The 20,273-nt window shown below is 43.5% G+C and overlaps 1 protein-coding gene across 1 annotated transcript in view; it reads left to right on the top strand.

Moving 5' to 3' along the window:
- The first annotated feature begins 9,817 nt into the window (after positions 1-9,817).
- MTTP (microsomal triglyceride transfer protein) overlaps positions 9,818-20,273 on the top strand; it is a 59,105-nt gene continuing 48,649 nt past the window's right edge. The window contains exon 1 of the mRNA XM_061582879.1: positions 9,818-9,974. Coding sequence (XP_061438863.1) covers positions 9,914-9,974 — 61 coding nt within the window. The 5' untranslated portion in view covers positions 9,818-9,913. The remainder of the gene's footprint in view (positions 9,975-20,273) is intronic.

The following is a 20,273-nucleotide window of genomic DNA, read 5'->3' as shown; positions in this document are numbered from 1 at the left end:
GGGTGCTGGGAATTGTAACTGTAAAGGGTAAACTACAGTTCCTAGGTTTCTTTGGGGATAGCCATGTGCTTTAAATGTGGCGTGCACTCAACCAACATTTTAAAAGGGGATTAGATTTAAGAGCCTTCATGGTCAGATGCAGTGTAATTCTGGGTAGTTGCTGGGGGGCAGCAACCGAGGCTGGGGGGCTACTGCCTTCCTGTTAATAGGGGGGTTGGGAGCTTTCAGCTGGTACTGTGAGCAACAATGCTGGAGAAGATGGACTTCTGGTGTGATAGTGGGGGCTCCTTAAGTTCTTAGTATGACCCAGTAGGTGTAGCCATGTGGTTGAGAGATAGGATGACCTAATGGAGAGCCGAATGTGGCTTCTGTCTGACCCTTGGACCTCTCCCAGGAATACACTAGCCCAGCTCATATCCTGTGCTTTTGCCAACCTGGAATGTGTCCTTGAACTCAGATAATACCTCTTGCTTGTCTAGATGGAGGATACAGAAGGGTGTATGAGTGTGTAAAAACCAACCTACTGTACAAAGGTAAAATCTAAATTCTTGCTTTAAACACTTTGCTGCTGGACCTGTCCACCATTTATATGTGGCCCTTGCAAGGTTACCCAGAAGACAATGTGACCCCAACCTCTGATCTGGTGCTAAGATAATTATAAATATTCCCATGGTCATCCCAACCCTGGAGTAGTGTAGTACATAGCACTACATTTTAGGAATACTATCCTACCTTTCCATCAAATAATATACAAAACGTTAATTACATCAAATGTTTAAAACTACATTTAACAAATGAAGCATAATAACTCATTACATCAAAGAACCAAGCAGGACCACCCATTACCTATCCATCTTCCCCACCCCAATGATGTTTTGCAAGCCAAAATGTATCAAATAGGAATCCAGAAAATCTGAGTGATTATGTAAGCATCTCTGCTGGGGAGGTCTTGTTTCATATTATTGCTGCTTACTACACATCTTATGAAAAAGGGCGTCCAAAGATTGTCTGGATGAACAAGCAGGTTAGTAAGGGAGAAAACAGTCCATAAGATGAACTTGCCCCCAAATCACTCAGGGCTTTAAGGCCAGTAACAATAAATGAGTTGGGTGGGGGGAAGTGAGGTAGTCCAAAAATGTTAACAAATTAGAAGTCATTCTCTTTCAAATAATGAGAAACCTCTGGTTTATGTTTGAGTAAAGACAGATAGTTGCAAGAGTAGCAGATGGATGGATTTCTAGTTTCCTTCCGTATTACAACTTTAATGCTACCTTTCCTCCAAGGAGCTCAACCCTCATTTTATTCTTATAGCAACCCTGTGAAGTAGTTTTAGAGATAGTGATGAAAACCCTATTCATAGGGTCGCCATAAGTCAGAATCGACTTGAAGGCAGTACATTTGTCCCAAGGTAACCCAGTGAGCCTTATGGCATGTCTAAATAGAGATTATGAACCCAGGTTTTCCTGGCTTAAATTCAGCAACTCTTGCTATTATACTTCTGGTTTTCAAAACTTTTGGCTAAGTCTTTTTTAAACTGGGAACTGCTGGCTTCCCCTTACACCTAAATACAGAAGCATGCCAGACTGCACATCTCATGCCAGAATCAACCCATTTTTATGTGTCAAATAGTGATAGTAAGTAAAGAAAAGAGGGAAGTTGTATAGTCATTTCCTATCAGATTGATTAAGTTTTTAAAAGTGATCTTGTGCATTGTGTGTGTCTTTAAATTTATGTGGTAGCACAGCAAATTCTCAGTCCAAGTATTACACTGCACAATATATAGTGTGTTTGATTTTGAAAGTCCACGCTGGCATGTGAATCTGCAGCTTTATTGTCTGATTAGATATAAACTGTGTTATGCAAATCTTGTCTGTCCCAATCAAATACTTTCTGGAAATAATATTAAAGATACTATAGCATAGTGGAAGCCGACAGTGTAAAATGAAACTCATTCATTTTTTTCATTGGCGATCACTCGTGGCCGAGTAAGATTGTCTTCCAAGATAAAGTCTTTAACGGTGGGTCCGTAAGTGACTGTAGAGGCCAATTCTGGATCCACACAGCCTTCCACAGTGAGGACATAAGTTTCCAGATGGAAGATGGTCACGATGAGGATTTGCTTGACGTACCTTCCGCTTAGCTTGTTTGTCCCTTTCGTCCTGTACTCGTGCTTCTTCAAAGTCCATAGCACTTTTAATAATGGCCGACCTCCAATTGGGACACTCATGGGCCAAGCCTTCCCATTTCTCGATGCCTATGTTACATTTTTTTAGATTAGCTTTGAGAACATCTTTAAACCTCTTTTGCTGTCCACCAATTTCCATTTTCCATCCTTAAGTTGGGAGTAAAGTAGCTGCTTTGGAGACGGTGATCAGGCATTCGAACAACATGGCCGGTCCAGCGAAGTTGATGTTGGAGGATTTCAACACTGGTGATCTTTGCTTCTTCCAATATGCGAACATTAGTCCGCCTATCTTCCCAAGTAATTTGCAGAATTTTCCAGAGGCAGCGTTGGTGGAATCTTTCAAGAAGTTGGGAGTGGCGTTTATAAATGGTCCATGTTTCACAGGTGTACAGTAAGGTCGGTAGTACAATGGCTTTGTAAATAAGCATTTTGGTCTCCCTATGAATATCCTGATCCTCGAACACTCTATGCTTCATTCAGGAGAATGCAGCACTGGCAGAGTTCAGACAATGTTGAATTTCAGCATTGATGTCAGCTTTTACAGAGAGATGGCTGCCAAGATAGGGGAAGTGATCAACGTTCTCCAGCATCACATCATTAAGCTAGATTGATGGTGCTACAGAGGGACTAGTTTGCACCTGTTGATAAAGCACTTTGGTTTTTTTTAATATTGAGAGCCCAAGTTTTCCATATGCTTCTGCAAAAACATTTAGGATAGTTTGAAGATCTTTCTCTGAATGTGCGGAGACTACATTGTCATTGGCATATTGAAGTTCTATGACAGAGGTTGTAATTACCTTACTTTTTGCTTTCAGCCTACTGAGATTAAAAAGCTTTCCATCTGTTCGATATGTGATTTCCACGCCAGTGGGAAGTTTCCCCTCAACAAGGTGTAGAATCATGGCGATGAAGATAGCAAACAAGGTCGGAGCAATGACACATCCCTGTTTGATGCCTGATCCCACTTTGAATGGATCACTTTGGGAGCCATTGTTATCCAAAATTGTCACCATCATGTTGTCATGGAGGAGTCGCAAAATATTCACAAATTTATCAGGGCATCCAATTTTCAGAAGGATGGTCCAGAGAGCAGTTCTATTTACAGTATCAAAGGCCTTAGTCAGATCAATAAATGTCATATACAGAGGTCGGTTTTGCTCCCTGCATTTTTCTTGAAGCTGTTGTGCAGTGAAGATCATGTCCACTGTCCTCCTGGAAGGGCGGAAACCATTTTGGGATTCAGGGAGGATGTCTTCTGAGATAGGTAGGAGGTGATTTACGAGGATCCTTGCAAGGATTTTACCTGCGGTAGCAAGAAGAGAGATGCCTCGGTAGTTCCCACAATCTGTTCTATCACCCTTCTTGAAAAGAGTGGTAATTATGGCATCCCTAAAGTCTTTCGGGATCTCCTCCCTCATCCAGATTTTTTCGATGAGTTTATGAAGTTGTTGTGTAAGTTCAGGCCCACCTTCTTTAAAGACTTCAGCAGGAATCCCATCAGGTCCACTAGCTTTGTTATTCTCCATTTGATTAATGGCTTTACTGACTTCATCCAAATTAGGAAATACTGCAAGCTCATCTCTGATTTGTTGTTGTGGGATTTGCAAGAAGATCTCATCAGCCACAACAGAGTTACGATTAAGGAGGTCGTGGTAATGCTCTTTCCAATAGTGCAATAGACTCTTTGTCCTTTAGAAGTTTGGTACCATCTATTGAACGTAAGGGATTTGTACCATAATTTGTTGGTCTGTAGATGGCCTTTGTGGCATTAAAAAAGCCCTGTGCATCATGAGCATCTGCAAAATGCTGGATTTCTTGAGCTTTCTTTATCCACCAGGCATTCTTAAGTTCTCTAGTTCTTCTTTGGACCTCAGCCTTTGCACTGGCATAGATTTTTTCCCTTAGCATTACAGTTAATGTCTTTTTGCCATATCTGGAAGGCTTTCCTTATCTTGTCAATGGTATGTCCAATCTCACTATCATTCTCATTAAACCAGTCCTGATGTTTCTTAGTTTGGTATCCAGTAGTTCGTTCACATGCTGCAATAATGGAAGTCTTCCATTTAATCCAGTGTTTCTCAACGTTTTCAGGGAGTTCTGTAGGTAGATGTTTCTTGAGAGTTGTTTGAAAGCAAGCTCGCTTAATAGGATCTTGAAGGGCGTGGCTGTTCCTTTTACATCTTGGTTTTCTTCCTTGGAGCCTATGTTGAGGAACAATATTAATGGCCATAGTGGATTGAATTAATCGGTGATCTGGGAATAATATTAAAGATACTATAGCATAGCAGAAGCAGACAGTGTAAAATGAAACTACAGTGTATATGTAATATGTTGTGAGTATAAGGACATACTTAGCTCTTGAGATAAAACACATGAAATCAGTAAACATATTAATAAATGATAGTCATAAATAATACATGTTTAATATAAATATGAACATATGAATACTTATCAGGTTTCATTGGTTTCAGTTGTATTTGCACTTTCATTCCTGGAATATAAATGGTTTTAGACACTGCAGTATAGTTATTGTCACGAGTTTCAGTTTTTACAATAATTAATGTGAACTAGATCATCATTGAAGATTAAGGCATGTTTTCAAGATCACAAAATATGAATTAGTTCACTTCACACTTCACACTTTTTAATCATAGAATCATAGAATCATAGAGTTGGATGGGGCCTTGTAGGCCATCGAGTCCAACCCCCTGCTCACAGCAGGAAATCCACAGCTAGAGCATCTCCCGCAGATAGCTGTCCAGCCTCTGCTTGAAGACATCCAGCGAAGGGGATCCCACCACCTCCCTAGGCAGTCGGTTCCATTGCTGAACTGCCCTTACTGTCAAGAAGTTCCTTCTAATGTCCAATCTGAATCTACGCTCCTGCAACTTAAAACCATTAGACCTAGTCCTACCCTCTGGGGCAGCAGAGAACAAATCTGTACCCTCCTCTATGTGACAGCCCTTCAGGTACTTAAAGAGTGCAATCATGTCACCCCTCAGCTTTCTCTTCACCAGACTGAACATGCCAAGTTCCTTCAACCTTTCCTCATAAGACTTGTTCTGCATACCGGCTATCATCCTCATCGCCCTCTTCTGAACCCGCTCTAACTTGTCTATATCTTTCTTAAAATGAGGCGCCCAGAACTGAACGCAGTATTCCAGATGAGGCCTGACTAATGCAGAATATAGTGGGACTATTACTTCCCTCGACCTGGAAACTATAGCTCTGTTTATGCAGCCCAAAACCGTGTTTGCCTTTTTTGCCGCAGCATCACACTGCTGGGTCATGTTCAACTTGCGATCCACTACAATTCCAAGGTCCTTCTCACACGCACTACTGCTGTACCCGTGCATTTTGTTTTTGTGGCCTAAATGCAGAATCTTGCATTTGTCTTTATTGAATTTCATTTTATTAATTTCAGCCCAATTTCCTAGTCTATCCAGGTCCCTTTGGATTTTATTCCTGTCTTCCATTGTGTTAGCTATCCCTCCAAGTTTCGTATCTTCCGCAAGCTTCATAAGGCTTCCCTCCACCCCGTCATCTAAGTCATTGATAAAAATGTTGAAGCGTATCGGCCCCAGGACAGAACCCTGTGGCACTCCACTCGAAACCTCCTTCCAGTCCGAAGCAGAGCCACCGACGACCACTCTCTGAGTATGGTTTTCCAACCAGTTGTGAATCCACCTGACAGTATTTCCATGTAGTCCGCATTTGACCAGTTTGCTAATCAAAAGGTCGTGGGGGACTTTGTCAAACGCTTTGCTGAAATCTAGATAGATGACATCTACAGCATTTCCACCATCTACTAAGCTAGCGACCCGATCAAAAAAAGAGATGAGATTAGTTTGACAGGATTTTTTCTTGACAAACCCATGCTGGCTCCTACTAATCACAGCATTGTCATCTAGATAGTTGCCAATGGACTCTTTTATTACCTGTTCTATTATCTGTTCTAAAGCAAATTCCTATAAGTTTTCATTTTGAATAAAGTACTTGTGTCTCACATTCATTGGTATTCATTAGAATGACCAATAATTAATTATTGTGAGAGCACTGCTATCACTACAGCAAAAGGATTTCATAAATGTATGGTAATTTCCCTTCTACACAAGCCTTAGCTTTTGCTTGGGTGGAAAACCATTAATTTGGAATGACAATATCATAGAAACGACAAATTTGTGAGTGACATTTGCCCCACTAAACATTTACTCTGTCTTGTGTGAAGAGCAGGATAAGAATGATTTACTGAAGTCAGCTTGGTCAAAGGAAGCACAATTAGTTTTATTAGGTGATAATAGTAGTATGTTTATGGCTTGGACTCTGGAAATTTATGTCAGTGGTAGTACTTTAACCCTGGAACACTGGCCAGCAAGACAACTGAAGTATAGAGGAAGGGCCCATCATACAGCCCTTGTTCAAATCAAAGGTAATAACTGTAATTTCATCTTGAAAATATTAATTCTGTTGTTCTCTGGAAGCTCTTTTTGGCTTGTACAAAGTATTGTGGGCACTTCTGATTTACATCTGTATTAGTATTCTGTGTACCCTATCCTCAGGATCAAAGTAAACATGACATGGAAAATTGGTGGTTCACTATATACCTTATTATCTCCAGGACCAGACACATCATTCCTCCGAGTCCAGGGGAACAACAATGGGAGAGGTCTATTGCTCTCATCTCCTGTTTCTGGGCTTTCCATGAGCATCTGATTAGCCACTGGGCCAGATAGGATACTGGGCTTGGTGGGCTTTTAGTCTGATCTCCTCTTATGTTCTTATATCCCAGTGATGTATCCCATCACTGAAATGCATGAAAGGTCATCATTATTTATTATTTATTTATAAAAATATTTGTATACTGCTATTTTGTTAAAAACATTAAAGTGGTTTACAATATGTTTAAAACAACAGCCATATTTTAGAAAAAAACATTAAAAATATAATAAAAACAAAGGTCAGTTGTGAAAAAAGTGTGTTCTTAATTGCCTGTATAAGCCTGGCGAAACAGAAAGGTTTTCAGTAGGAGCTTAAAAGTTAAAGCAGAAGGTGCCTGCTGAATCTCTGTTGGCAGAGTATTCCAGAGAACTGGGCCGATGCAACTGAAGGCTCGATTTCATGTTGATGTTAAATGAGCCTCACCAACTCGAGGGACGACCAAAGCAGAATAATAAGCATGGTGTGAATGGAAGATATTCTGTATGTTAGAGGGGCTCTGAGCGCATATAGACCATCTTTCCATTCATCCCTCCTTTCAAGTCATAATGATGACATTTCACTCTTCTTAAGTGACCATCTTTCAATGATATATAGATTATATTATAAAGAGGAAGGCATTATCTGTTATCTGTGTCCTCTTTCCCAAGCCAATTCAGGCTACAGCTATAGATCCTGTTTTCTGACAATGGCAGTCAAAGTAGTCATGTGCTAATTATTTCCAAGATCCTATTCCAGTTTCACCCAACTGCCAGCATATGGACACCCATTTATGTGTTTCAACAGATTCCCTCTGTAAGGCAGGAAGGGCCAGTACCTCATAGCGAAGGTGCCATTACTCTGTATCTTGTAGAGGTTTTAAACACAAGCTAAGGGTTGAACTACATGTTAAGCTAGCATGGCTAGGAAGCACAGAAGGGTCTTTTTTCCTTTTTTTTAAATTACAAGTGTGCCCCCCCCCCAATTTGGCTGGGACTGCAGCATGCTGGAAGGGGAGGTTTAACCCTTTCCTCTCCAGCTGGCATCCCACTGAAGAGAGTTGGCAGGAGAAGTTTTTTTCCCCCATATGATAAATTCCCAGCTGTTGAAGTCATGAGTGTTTTGGTTGCACTCTTTATCCATCCTATGCATCATTAATGTATGAATGAATCATAATGGGAATAATAATCCTGGCCTGCCTTAAAGAGCCGTTGTAAGAATTTATGAAATTATGAAGGTGAAGCCCACTCTTCTATAGGATTTTCTATAATCAGATGGTGAAATGGCATGGAGAAGCAGTTCTGTTTAAATTAAACGTATTTAAATTAAAACAGAATTTCCACGTAGCATGCTTGAACTAGCCCTTTGCCTAAATATCATTTGTATTACATCAAGAGCACAGCCTCATCTGGTCTTAATTAGATTTTCAAGATACCTTCTGATAATTAAAAACGGCTCTTCAGAAAAGAAGCTTTTTATGGAAAAGAAGGGAAAAGATGGGAACAGTGCATGTAATTTTTACCAGGGTGGCAATGAAATATTTTGGAAGGGTGGCATAGGAAATGCATAATATGTTCTGAAGCGATACAGTCTGCTCTGTAGGGCTGGCTGGTGAGGTGGCACAATGGAACTGGCCTCCAAGCAGTGGTGTCACTCCCACCTACCAGGATGGTGTGGGGACAGGGCAGTGGTGAGTATGAAGTGGTACAGGTGCATTGGCAGAGTTCATGCACTGCTTCCTCCAGTGTGCCCAAGCTGCCTCAACCTTGCCACTGCCCTGCTTGTCCCAGAAAGCAGCAGTGCTGCTGCTGCAAAGGAAGCTGGGTCCACTCTGCCAGCCACCCCTGCTCTCCTGTATACTGAAGTTATTTGGGAAATGATGCTATGCAATACAGATACAAAGATAGGGGGGCTATATGTCCTACTTTACAGAGGACACAGAGCTGGAATAGCACAGTGGGAAGGCGAGCCTGGCTGGGAGTCCAGAGTCTGTGAGTTCAAATCGCTGCTCGTGTCTCCAGGGTGTCAAGGGCCAGCTAAAGATCACCCCCACAGTGAGTGGCTCAGGGGTTACGTGCCCTGCCACCTGTGTTCTGTGGGCAAGCTGCATAGTCCCAATGAGCCCTGTTGCCCCCCAGCTGGCAGTTGCAGACAAGGAGGGGGCTGGCTTGTGCAGCTGTGGCAAGCTGAGCAGGCCCTAGACAGCTAGGGAGGACTAGCCTCGGAGGGAGGCAACGGTAAACCCCCTCTGAATACCGCTTACCATGAACACCTGATTCATAGGGTAGCCGTAAGTCGGGATTGACTTGAAGGCAGTCCATTTCCATTTTACAGAGGACAGACCGCTATTTGAGAAGCTTTCTGGTCCAATATAAAGAACCCTAAGGAAGGAAAAGAGGGGTCTTGAAGTTGCCCATCAATAGTTAGGACCTGAACAGCAGACTGAGCAAGGTACACAGGCCACCTGGTCACAGCCTTCCCCACTACGGTAAGATGTATTGGCATTTCTATTTGGATTATACTAATCTTTTCTAAATTTGCCTCTCTCTATAAATTAGTATCTGCAAAATATAGGCAAATCTATGCCCTCTTTTGTCCTTTATTTTGAGGATACATTTCCTCTCTTTTGACAGAGTGTAAGTGGCCACCTAGGTAGACAAAGGGGAAGTGAGTGATTGTCCACCCTTGCCTCCCTGTAGTGCTGCCTACATTTACTAAATTTACAAGGAAATGGACTAAGTCATATATGAGCTACTGGCCATCATGTCTTTTATTATATACTAATGAAAGCTGAGGAGAACAATAAAATGTTTGAATGCTACCAGTTACCTCAGTTTTTAATAATTAACTGGAAAGACCTTCAATGAACTTAGTACCCAATGTGGAGTTTGGAATCTGACCCTTACTACGTCTAGATAAACATTATTGTGACAGATTCAGAAGCCCTCTTTTCAGGCTTCACTCCAATCTGAGCAGTTCACTTCTCCATAGCCCTAAAATATTTTCAAATAGTACAGCTTAGAAGGGACAGGCATGATTCTTCTTACTGTGCTTTTCCCCTGCATCATTTCCACATATTCAGCATCTGTGAAAGGTAAGTTGCTTATTTAGACAATATTGTGTCATTTCCTTTGGTAAAGGTGTGTGTCTAGAGAAGGCATGATTTTAAAAAATCCTGCTTATGTGAGACTTTTATGTTTAGATCATGCTGAATTTGCATTCTGTTTCTCATTGTAGTATGTGGATCACCCAACTGTAACTCATCATGACATGTGGTTTTGGGCAGCTTTTCTGATGTTTGAAAAAGTAAGCAGTAAAGGCATTTATATTATGAGTGGAAGTGTATTTGTCCCCTCCCGGTGGAGTTGGAATCTGGGCTTCAGTACTGAAGCCATTAACAGGGATCTACTTGAAAATGGTGTTAGGAAAGTGGGGCTGCAGTTGTAACCTCAGTTACTGGGAATAAGCCCCACTGAATTCAGTAAGGACATACTACATCTTGAACCATCACAATGCTGACCATGTGTTCATTTAGGCTGCAATTCTGTACCCACTTAACTGCTGGGGGTAAGTCCCATTGAACCCAATGGGGCCTTCTGAATTGGCATGTATAGGATTGCATTGTCAGCCACTGATTCTGCACAACCTCAAACAAATAATTTCATCCCCCACCAAAAGCCAATACAAAATCAAACTGTTAAGAATCTTCTTTTGTAAGACAACTACTGCTTCCTAGTTGCAAGGATTAACAATAGTCTTCTTCTTGCAAAGATTGGAGAAGGGGATCAGGATATGGCACTAGCCCAGATGTTAGTTTTTATGCCTTCAAAAAGATTGTTCTTATACTCATGATTGTGAATTTGTTTGAATTAATTTATGGGATCCATGTCAAGAATGCTCGGCATGTTTGTTATTGTCAAACTGCTATTTGAATAACATTGAAGGGGGATGCAAAGGCTCTTCCAGTCTATCTGGGCTTTGAACCTGGAGGGGCTCTGAAGATGGAGTCAAAAAAGCATGTGTAATAGCAAAACCTATCTGTCTTCTTCCATGCTGCTGAAAACCCTGAATGTCCTTTCACAACAATATGTAGGCAATCTACTGGCCCTTGTAAGTGGTGTATTAACATGATGGGCATTCACTCAGTTATATATATTACAATTATATGATATGACACCTTTCTGGAATGTGGAGGGGGATGAAACTTCTCCTTTTCAGCATCTGGGTAGACACTTGTTCTATCAGTGAAATGAACAGTTAGTTGGCTATCATCTACATGTGAGGACAGCCAGGCCCATCATTCTTCTAAACATGATGTGAATAGCCACACAACACCAGGACTCGGGTATGAACATCTAGGACTGAAGATATGCATTTTTATAGCCAGGGTGTCTCCTAGACTCTGAGACTGAAAATCAGAGCGTGAGTTAGAACCAATCTTCAATGAGGATTAGGAGGATATTTTTACTAGGTCACATTCTCAAGACCATTGGGGTTTAGTTTTCCATTAATGGTTGTTAAATACAGAATGCTAAATGGTACCAGATTGGAGGAAAGATAATTAATTTTTGCTACTTGTGTGAGGATTTTTCTAGCCCCTCTTTTGGTCCCTAGGATCCCCAGAGACCCAGGGTTTTTCTTACTTTCAGAAACCATCTGGTGGATCTCTTGCTCTGTGAGCTTGGGCACCTGTGCTATCACCAGATCCTGTCCCTGTAACTGCAGTTTCTGTACTGTAGTGCCCTCTCTACCTTCCTGTCACCTTTCTCCCCTCTGTTGCTTCACCACTGGGCTTAGCAGCCCCAGACCCTTTCTGCTTTCTTCTTCTTCTTCTTTACTTCTTTGTTTGTTTATTGAATGTGTTAGTTGCCCATCTGGCTGGTTATCCAGCCACTCTGGGCGACATACACCAATGTGCCTCCACCTTCTCCCCTGAGGCAAAGCTGTCCTTATTTCCTCCCCCTCCCCTGCTTTCTGCTTTCTATTCTCGTCTCTTCTCACACTGGTCCTTCTCCACTTGCCTCCTTTTTCAGCCCACCTCTCCACCCTCCTTGTTCCATCTACTGATACCCAGGTCCCCATTCTCTCCTTCTCCCTGGGACCTTCTTTTGCTGCATATGCAGCCTTTGCTTTGTCCTCCTGCCGAGCACGTCTTGATGCTTTTCCAGCTCCATTGTCCTGCCTATCCTGCTCAGCTTCTGGTCAGGCTAACGGAAGAGCCAAGTGGATATCATTGTGTCACTGCTTCCCAACACTTTGTTATTACAAGACTGCTGTCCACTTGCTGTATGGAGAGAAGGATGTTGACCCTATTCTAGGTGGGATTGCACTCTTTAAAGGATCAGAGTCACAATCTGAGAGTGCATATTGACCACATCCTATCATTACAGGATCAGGTGACCTCTCTGGTTTTTACCAGCTTTGACTGATAACACCAGCTGTGACCTTACCTGAATGGAGATAGCTTGGCCACTATTACCCATGAGTAACCTCCCTTTCAGACTGATACAGTGTAATACTAATGTAATACTAATACTAATACTAATGAGTAAGGCTGCCTACGCGTATCGGGCTTCTCTCATGAAGGTGAGGAAGAGATGGAAAAATAATGGGAAATGACCTGTTTGTGCCGATGTAGATTGCTGCAAGCTTGCTGCTTCTTCACCACATTAAGTATCAAACATAACAAGCTTTCTTTAACTATTTCTGACTTGTAATGGAATTTAAAGTCTCTCTTCCTCTAAGAAAAGATTCTGTTGCTGCCATAAGGCTTCTCCCTAAGCATGTTTATTTAGAATTAAATCCTAAGTTGAAGAGATGAGATGTACTCTGCACAAGTTTGGTAAAATGGCCAGCACTTTATATATTTAAATTTATAAAAATATCCCATTGGAACAATGTGTGAGAAAGCACATACTCCCACGTATAATCAACCAAGGGGTGGAGCGGTTCACTAACACTTTGACCACTTATTTAGTTTTTGTAAAAATGAATGTGCTGGTAGCTAAGATCCACATGAACCCTTTTACTCAGAAACAAAGCTACTTATTCCCAAGCAACTGTGAGGATTCAGAATCACTGAAGTCAACTTTATTTGTCAGCCTGTGTTTTGGAACATAGGAGCTTGCATTTTACTGAGGCCAGACCATTGGTCTGTCTAGCTTAGTAGTGTCTATATTGATTTGCAGCAGCTGACCAGGATTTCAAACTGGCTTCTCTCCCAGCCCTACCTGGAGATGTGCCCTCCCCAAATCTGCTCTGGAGGGCTGGGGCAACCTCTAGACCAGATTTAGGAGGGCATGGCAGTGTGGGGAGAAGAGATGGAGGGGAAGTTGCTTTGCACAGCCACAAGTCCTTGCGCTAGCACATCTATTTAGCTGGATACTGCTGTATATAATTTCATATACTTTTTATATCTTTTTCAGCCATCACCAATATCTTCTCCTGTTATGAGGCAGCTTCCAAATTAGCTAAGGTGCAAAAAATGTGGGAAACATATGAGGGCATTGTGACGTCCTTCCCTGGTTCTCCCTGTCAGGTTCCCACCTGCTTGTGGCTTCTGCCTTTCACTAGGCATCACCAGGGATACCACCAGTCCTTTATATGGTTTCTCACTCCGCTCTAGCACAGATCTCACTAGATCCCCCTGCTAGGCAGCACCACCAGTCACATCCTATAACCAATACTCCCAGAGACTTTGCCTGAGTCTCTCTCTATCTGGTTACTTTTGTGACTGCGTGCTTATGCTGTTCCCAACCCCCTTGTATCTTTATAGATAATGCATACAACTCTGGGTTGCTCTGGATACTTGAATTGTTATTATTCCTCCCTTCACCGCTGCCACCATTAGATACTGTTTCTGTTCAGCCTTGGTAATTACCTTGCCCTCCCTTCTGGTATGTATATCCCCCAGCCAAGGATCAGGCCTTTGGTAAACCAAATAAGTATTTATTAAATATCAGAAATAACAAGATTAGTTTTAGAATGTTTCACAAGCGTATGGTTTCATCTATTCCCGTTTTGTACTTGACTTATTACTAATCAGAACTCCAACTCCCTCTTTCTCCACACTCCTGACCTCCACCCTCAAACACCTCTTTCTCCACACTCCCAACATCCACCCTCAAACACCTCTTTCTCCACACTCCCAACATCCAGCACCAAACACCTTCTTCTCCACCCTACTAACATCCATCCACCAAACACCTTCTTCTCCACCCTACTAACATCCACCCAGATTCAACTGTCATTCTTCCATTTATATTCCCAGCCACTCAAACGCTCAGCCAATCATCCAGCATTCTACTGCTCATGTACTCCCCCCTCCTCTTTCACTCCACTTACCATATGTCTTCTATATAAACAGCACTTACCATATTTACACTATAAGCAGGAACATCACAGGCATTTATAAACACACATTTATGTATGGCTTTTGTTTTGTACATCACTTAGACAAATGATTACGTGGTATATAATTTTTTAAAATTTTTTATTCAAGATAAAGTAAAAGTACAAAATGTTCCAATTCGATTACATAGAAGCATTACAAAATAAAGCAACAACAAAAACAAAATATGAAATGAACTAAAGTAATAATAGGTAATTATTGTCATGGCCCCATCAGAGGACTCCTCAGATGAGGACGACTCAGGAGTAACAGCAGCAGACCCAGGAGCAGCAGGAGACACGGAGGAGCCTCCTGTGAATCCAGCTCCTTCTGCCCCTCAGCTGCAGAGCACCCCAGGGACAGCAGAGGCCCTGCAGCCAGACACAGACAGTGAACAGAATACTCCCCCCTCACCTGCAGAACGTAGACAGCAGAAGGTGTTGGATGTTGTATCTGGCGCAAGCAGATGCCCAGGATGCAGAACAGTATAGTGACAGGCTAGATGCCAGTTGAAGCAATGAGCCGGACAAGCAATAAGTTTTAAGAGTCACTTTACTGACAATAGAATATATCACAAGCTCTCTCTCTCTGTACAAACTCCTCGACCCCCACAGCGACTGGCCAGATCTGCTAAGTCTTATAGATAAGGCCAGCTGGTTGCCTTGGATACTTGTCCTTGAGATCTGCACGGACTCTGTGCTTCTTGGCCTTGTAACTCTGCTGTGGAAAAATACATTCAGGCACTCTTTCTTTGCCAACACCCCCCACCTATTTTTCCATAGCATAAACCTTTATCATTTACATTACATCTTTCATGTTTCTTCCAACTTTTGTTATCACAATTACAGTTACATTTCTTGCAGTCACTTAAATTACATTTCTCCACATGATACATTTCTTTTCTTCAGTTTACATCAGCATCATTTGTAATACAGTTACTCCATTGCAATCTCAGCATCATTTTTATTACATTTATTTCAGCAATTATTTTTCATGATTCCCATCATCCCACTTTTTCCAGTTACTGAAGTCTATATGCTTAATGGAATTTATTTTAAATCTAACAGGTGGAATACCTTTGGTTGTTCTCTCTGATCTGCGTGGTTGTATTTCTGCCTTAGTGTCTGTGTCAGGCGATTCCTCAGTTTCTCTCTCAGAGCTAGAACTTGATTCACTACTGCTGCCTGTTTCTTCTTGTTTTATTGGTACTGTATCTGCCTGTTCTTGTTCATTACTAACTTCAGTGTTTCCCAACTCCACATATGTTTTCTCTTCCCAATCCTGCTCTATTGTTTGCACGCTTCTGCTTAACACCACAGACCTTTGTTTTGGCATCCAAATTCTGTAATACGTGTTTACAAATCCCAGCATGTACCCTTTGTCTGCTCTCCTTTGCAGCTTCCCTGTCCTTTTATTTTTGGGAACATGTACCCAGCATTCTGCTCCAAACCTAATCAAATGTTTTAATCTGGGTTTTCTGTCATACAATTTCTGATAAGGAGACATTCCAGTGGCCGTATGGAATATTCTGTTTTGAATGTAAGCTGAATACAGAACACACTCTCCCCAGAAACCTTGTGTTAAAGAGGAGTCACACAGCATTGATCTTATTGAGTCCTGAAGCAACCTGTTCCAGCGTTCAGCTAACCCGTTCTGATGAGGACTATAAGGGGCTGTTAACTCCTGTTTTATCCCTCTTTTATCCAAGTATTCAGTAAAAGAGTGTCCTGAAAACTCTCCTCCTTGATCTGATCTTATTCTCTGTATTTTGACACCAAACTGCACTTCAATTTTTGTAATAAATCTTTTCAGTTTCTCTGCAGCTTCACTTTTAGCTTTTAGTAAATAAACAGTGCAGAATTTTGAAAAATCATCAACTATTGTCAGGAAATATCTTGCACCCCCCTGAGTAGGTTGAAATGGCCCCACTAAGTCCACGTGTATTAATTGATAAGGTGCATTTGTACTGGGCATGGCTTCTTTGTTCTTTGCAGCCACAACTGCCCTAGTTTGTTTACACACGTGGCAGTCTACATATTTTTCACAGTTTTTCAATGTCACATCATTACTGTTCTCTGTTGTTTTCACCACATTTTCATATCCTATATGGCCTAGTTTTCTGTGCCATAAATGTACACAATCATTATGGGGTTTCTCATTAGCACACATGAGTACATGATTTGTTTGTTTCAAGTATAAGAAGAACAATGAGTTCCTCACTATTCCTTTCATGAATATTTTTCCTCCTCTCATTACATGCACTGAACCCCTTTTGAACATTACATTGAACCCCATTTCATTGAGTTTCGACACAGCCATAATGTTGCATTCAATATCAGGAACAAACAGCACATCTGTCATAATGGTATTGAAACCTGCTAATTTCACTGTACCCCTACTTTTGATCTGTTTCTTAGATCCATCAGCCATTATTACATGATCCTCTACGTCACAAAATGTATGAAACATGGATTTATCTTTGATTATACTATTTGTTGCCCCACTGTCAATTGCCCATAAATCTTTACAGTTATTTCCCTGCTCATTGTTAATACATTGCTTATTCTTACTAGCATAGATCACCTGTACACATGGTTTTCTTCCTCTTTCTCTTCTTCTTGCTTCACAATTCCTTTGAAGATGTTGCTTGGAACCACAAAAATAACATGCCTTTTGTCCATACAGTCTCTCTTGTGCTGCTTTGTTTTTCTGCTTTTCCACGTGTTTAGACTCAGTCCTTTCTTGCTTTGCCATTTCTTGCCTTCTTTGAAATTCTTGTAAAAGTTTTCCTTCTATGTAATCCATATTGAGATTTGCATCGTCCATTGCTTCCAAAGAGCTCACCAGACTATCATAACTTGAATCTAGTGAAGCTAATGTGATATACACTTTTTGCGTTTGAGAATGTTCAATTTCACGTTCTGACAACTCAGTAAACAGTCTGTTTATTTCCAACAAATGCTCTGACATGGTTGTATCTCCAGATAAGCGCATCTGATACAATCTTCTGGCAAGATATATTTTAGAACTGGCAGTCTTTTTCACATGAATATTTCTTAAAGTTTCCCAGGTTTCCTTAGCTGTTGTTGCATCACGCACGTGCAGTAATTGAGAATCATCAATAGCAAGAACAATTAACGCCTTTGCCCTCTCATCCAGCCTTCTCCAATCTGCTGGAATAGGCACCACGGCGGGTGGGTCTTCTGCGATAGCTTTCCACAGGTCTTCTTTCACTAGAAAAGCCTGCATTCTCTGTTTCCAAGTGCCATAATTTTTCCCTGTCAGCCTTTCCAAGGGAATCCCGGCCGATAACGTAACAGACATACTTTCACTTTTCACAGTTCACCGCCTTTGTAATTAGAGCTTCTCACCTCTGTCCTTCAGTCAGTTATTCCCACGGCTCTCTCACAGCTTTCAGCTCAGCTTTCGGTTTCTCCGTCTCTCTGCTGTTTTTCTCGCTGGTCTGCAGTTCTGGCTTTTCTCTGCCGCTTTTCTGCAATCCTCCGCTCCAGGTAATCCTCAGCACCAGGTAACCATCAGCACCAGGTAACCATCAGCACCAGGTAACCATCAGCACCAGGTAACCATCCTCTGCTACCACTTGTTGGATGTTGTATCTGGCGCAAGCAGATGCCCAGGATGCAGAACAGTATAGTGACAGGCTAGATGCCAGTTGAAGCAATGAGCCGGACAAGCAATAAGTTTTAAGAGTCACTTTACTGACAATAGAATATATCACAAGCTCTCTCTCTCTGTACAAACTCCTCGACCCCCACAGCGACTGGCCAGATCTGCTAAGTCTTATAGATAAGGCCAGCTGGTTGCCTTGGATACTTGTCCTTGAGATCTGCACGGACTCTGTGCTTCTTGGCCTTGTAACTCTGCTGTGGAAAAATACATTCAGGCACTCTTTCTTTGCCAGAGGTCAGGCAGAAGAGAGGCAGGCCTGTCTCCTTAAGGCCCAAACGCTGAGGGCTCACACCTGCTGTCCATCCTGCTCTTTATAAGGCACACCTTGGCTGCAGCTTGTTGCTGACTGCAATGTCAGGTGTGGCTTTGTGTAGACCTAGTTTCCCTGCAGCATCTCTTTGACTGACCTCCTTGGCAATTGATCCCGGACCTCCACTGACCTCGCTTCTGGACTTCTGACTCGGCAAGTACGCTTTGGATAGGCCTGGCAGATTTACAACCCGACTGCTGGCTAAGGACTTTCCTTCTCTGCCAAAGACCCAGGAATTTCCAGCCCCCCCTGACACTGCTGTTGCAGTGTAGAGCTGACAGTTTGCAGTCAGCCCAAACAAAGCAGGCAACAAAGGAGTGGGGGAAGTGCTGACCATGGAGCAACTCCAGCAGGAAAACTTGTTCCTGCGCTCACAAGTAGACCAGCTGCTGTTGGCCGTCCAAGGCTTGCAAACCCAGCTAGCAGCAGCCCCACCCCCTCTCCCTACAGGGAGAGCCAAGTGCCCTGTGACTCTCCCAGAGAAATTTACTGAGGCTTCCGACCAGTTCTCAGCCTTCTTGGCCCAGGCCCAGCTCTTCATGGAGTTATGCCCAGAGGCCTTCCCAGATGATAAGAACCGGATGGGATTCTTGATTAACCTCTGCACCGGGGCGGCAGCTAGATGGGCCACGCCCCTGCTCCTCGAGCGGAGCCCCGTGCTCAACGACCTAGCTGCCTTCACCAGAGAACTGAAGGCTATGTTCGAGGACCCAGTCCAATCTGCCACAGCCAACCGCCGGATACGCAGGCTGCGGCAAGGCCGACGCCCCTTGGGGGAATATGTAACAGACTTTCGTCTATTGCAACAAACCCTGGGCTGGAACGAAGCCACTCTCATGGACCAGTTTCAGGATGGGCTGTCGGATGAGCTCCTGGATGAGCTAGCTAGGGTGGAGCGCCCTGGAACCCTGCAAGCCCTCATACGCCTGTGTATCCAGATTGATGGGAGGCTGGAAAGCAGGCGTGCTGCCAACCGACCCCAGCCAGTCTACAGAGCATCAGCCCCAGTGGCTGGGCCCTTGGAGCCTGTCGGCAAGGACCCTACACCCCCGGCAGAACCGATGCGGCTGGGAGGGGCTCGGCCACGTCTCTCTGCAGCCGAAAAGCTGCGACGCCGGCAACAGGGCCTCTGCCTGTATTGCGGGGCCCCGGGACATTTTGCAGCCCAGTGTTCCACGAAACGACCCACAGCCCCTGCCTTGGGAAACGCCCATGCCCCGGCCTTCACAGGCCCCTGAGCCGGGGCAACCTCATGGTTCAAGGGGCCTGCCACCTCAGTTCCTCACCGCCCAAGCATCTGACCGTGTTGATCGCACTGACAGTCCCCGGAAGGGGGACCCTACAAGTACCCGCCATGCTGGACTCAGGATCCACCAGCAATTTTATGGACGTGTCCTTTGCCAAGCTCCATCGGGTTCCTAGTCAACCCATTCACCGCTCCCTCCTGGTGGAGACTATTGATGGCCGGCTTCTCGCCTTGGGCCCTGTAGTACAGGAGACAGTGCCACTCGACATGGCCCTGGGGGAGCACGAGGAAAGCCTCCAGTTCTACCTGGCTGCCGCACCCCACTTCCCGGTCGTGCTGGGCCTGGCATGGCTCCAGCGGCATGACCCCATCATCCAGTGGTCCACGGGCCGACTGACCCTCGGATCCCCCTATTGCCAAGCCAACTGCTGGAGGCCGAAGGAGCGCATCCTGATGACCCAGGAGGCAAGCTCCGTGCCCGAGGCCTTACCGGAACAGTACCGGGAGTTCGCAGATGTGTTTGGGAAGCAAGAGGCAGACCAGTTGCCGCCCCATCGTCCTTACGACTATCCCATTGATCTGCTCCCCGGAGCCAAGATTCCCGTGGGCCGGCTTTATTCCCTGTCAGAACCCGAACTGGCAGCCCTCAGAGAGTTCCTCGACAAGAACCTGCGCCGAGGGTTCATTTGCCCTTCCACGTCCCCTGCAGCCGCCCCTGTCCTCTTTGTCAAAAAGAAATGTGGGGAACTCCGGCTGT

This window comes from Rhineura floridana, chromosome 9 (assembly GCF_030035675.1).
Source record: "Rhineura floridana isolate rRhiFlo1 chromosome 9, rRhiFlo1.hap2, whole genome shotgun sequence".
Taxonomy (NCBI): domain Eukaryota; kingdom Metazoa; phylum Chordata; class Lepidosauria; order Squamata; family Rhineuridae; genus Rhineura; species Rhineura floridana.
This window is presented reverse-complemented; position numbering and strand designations above follow the sequence as displayed.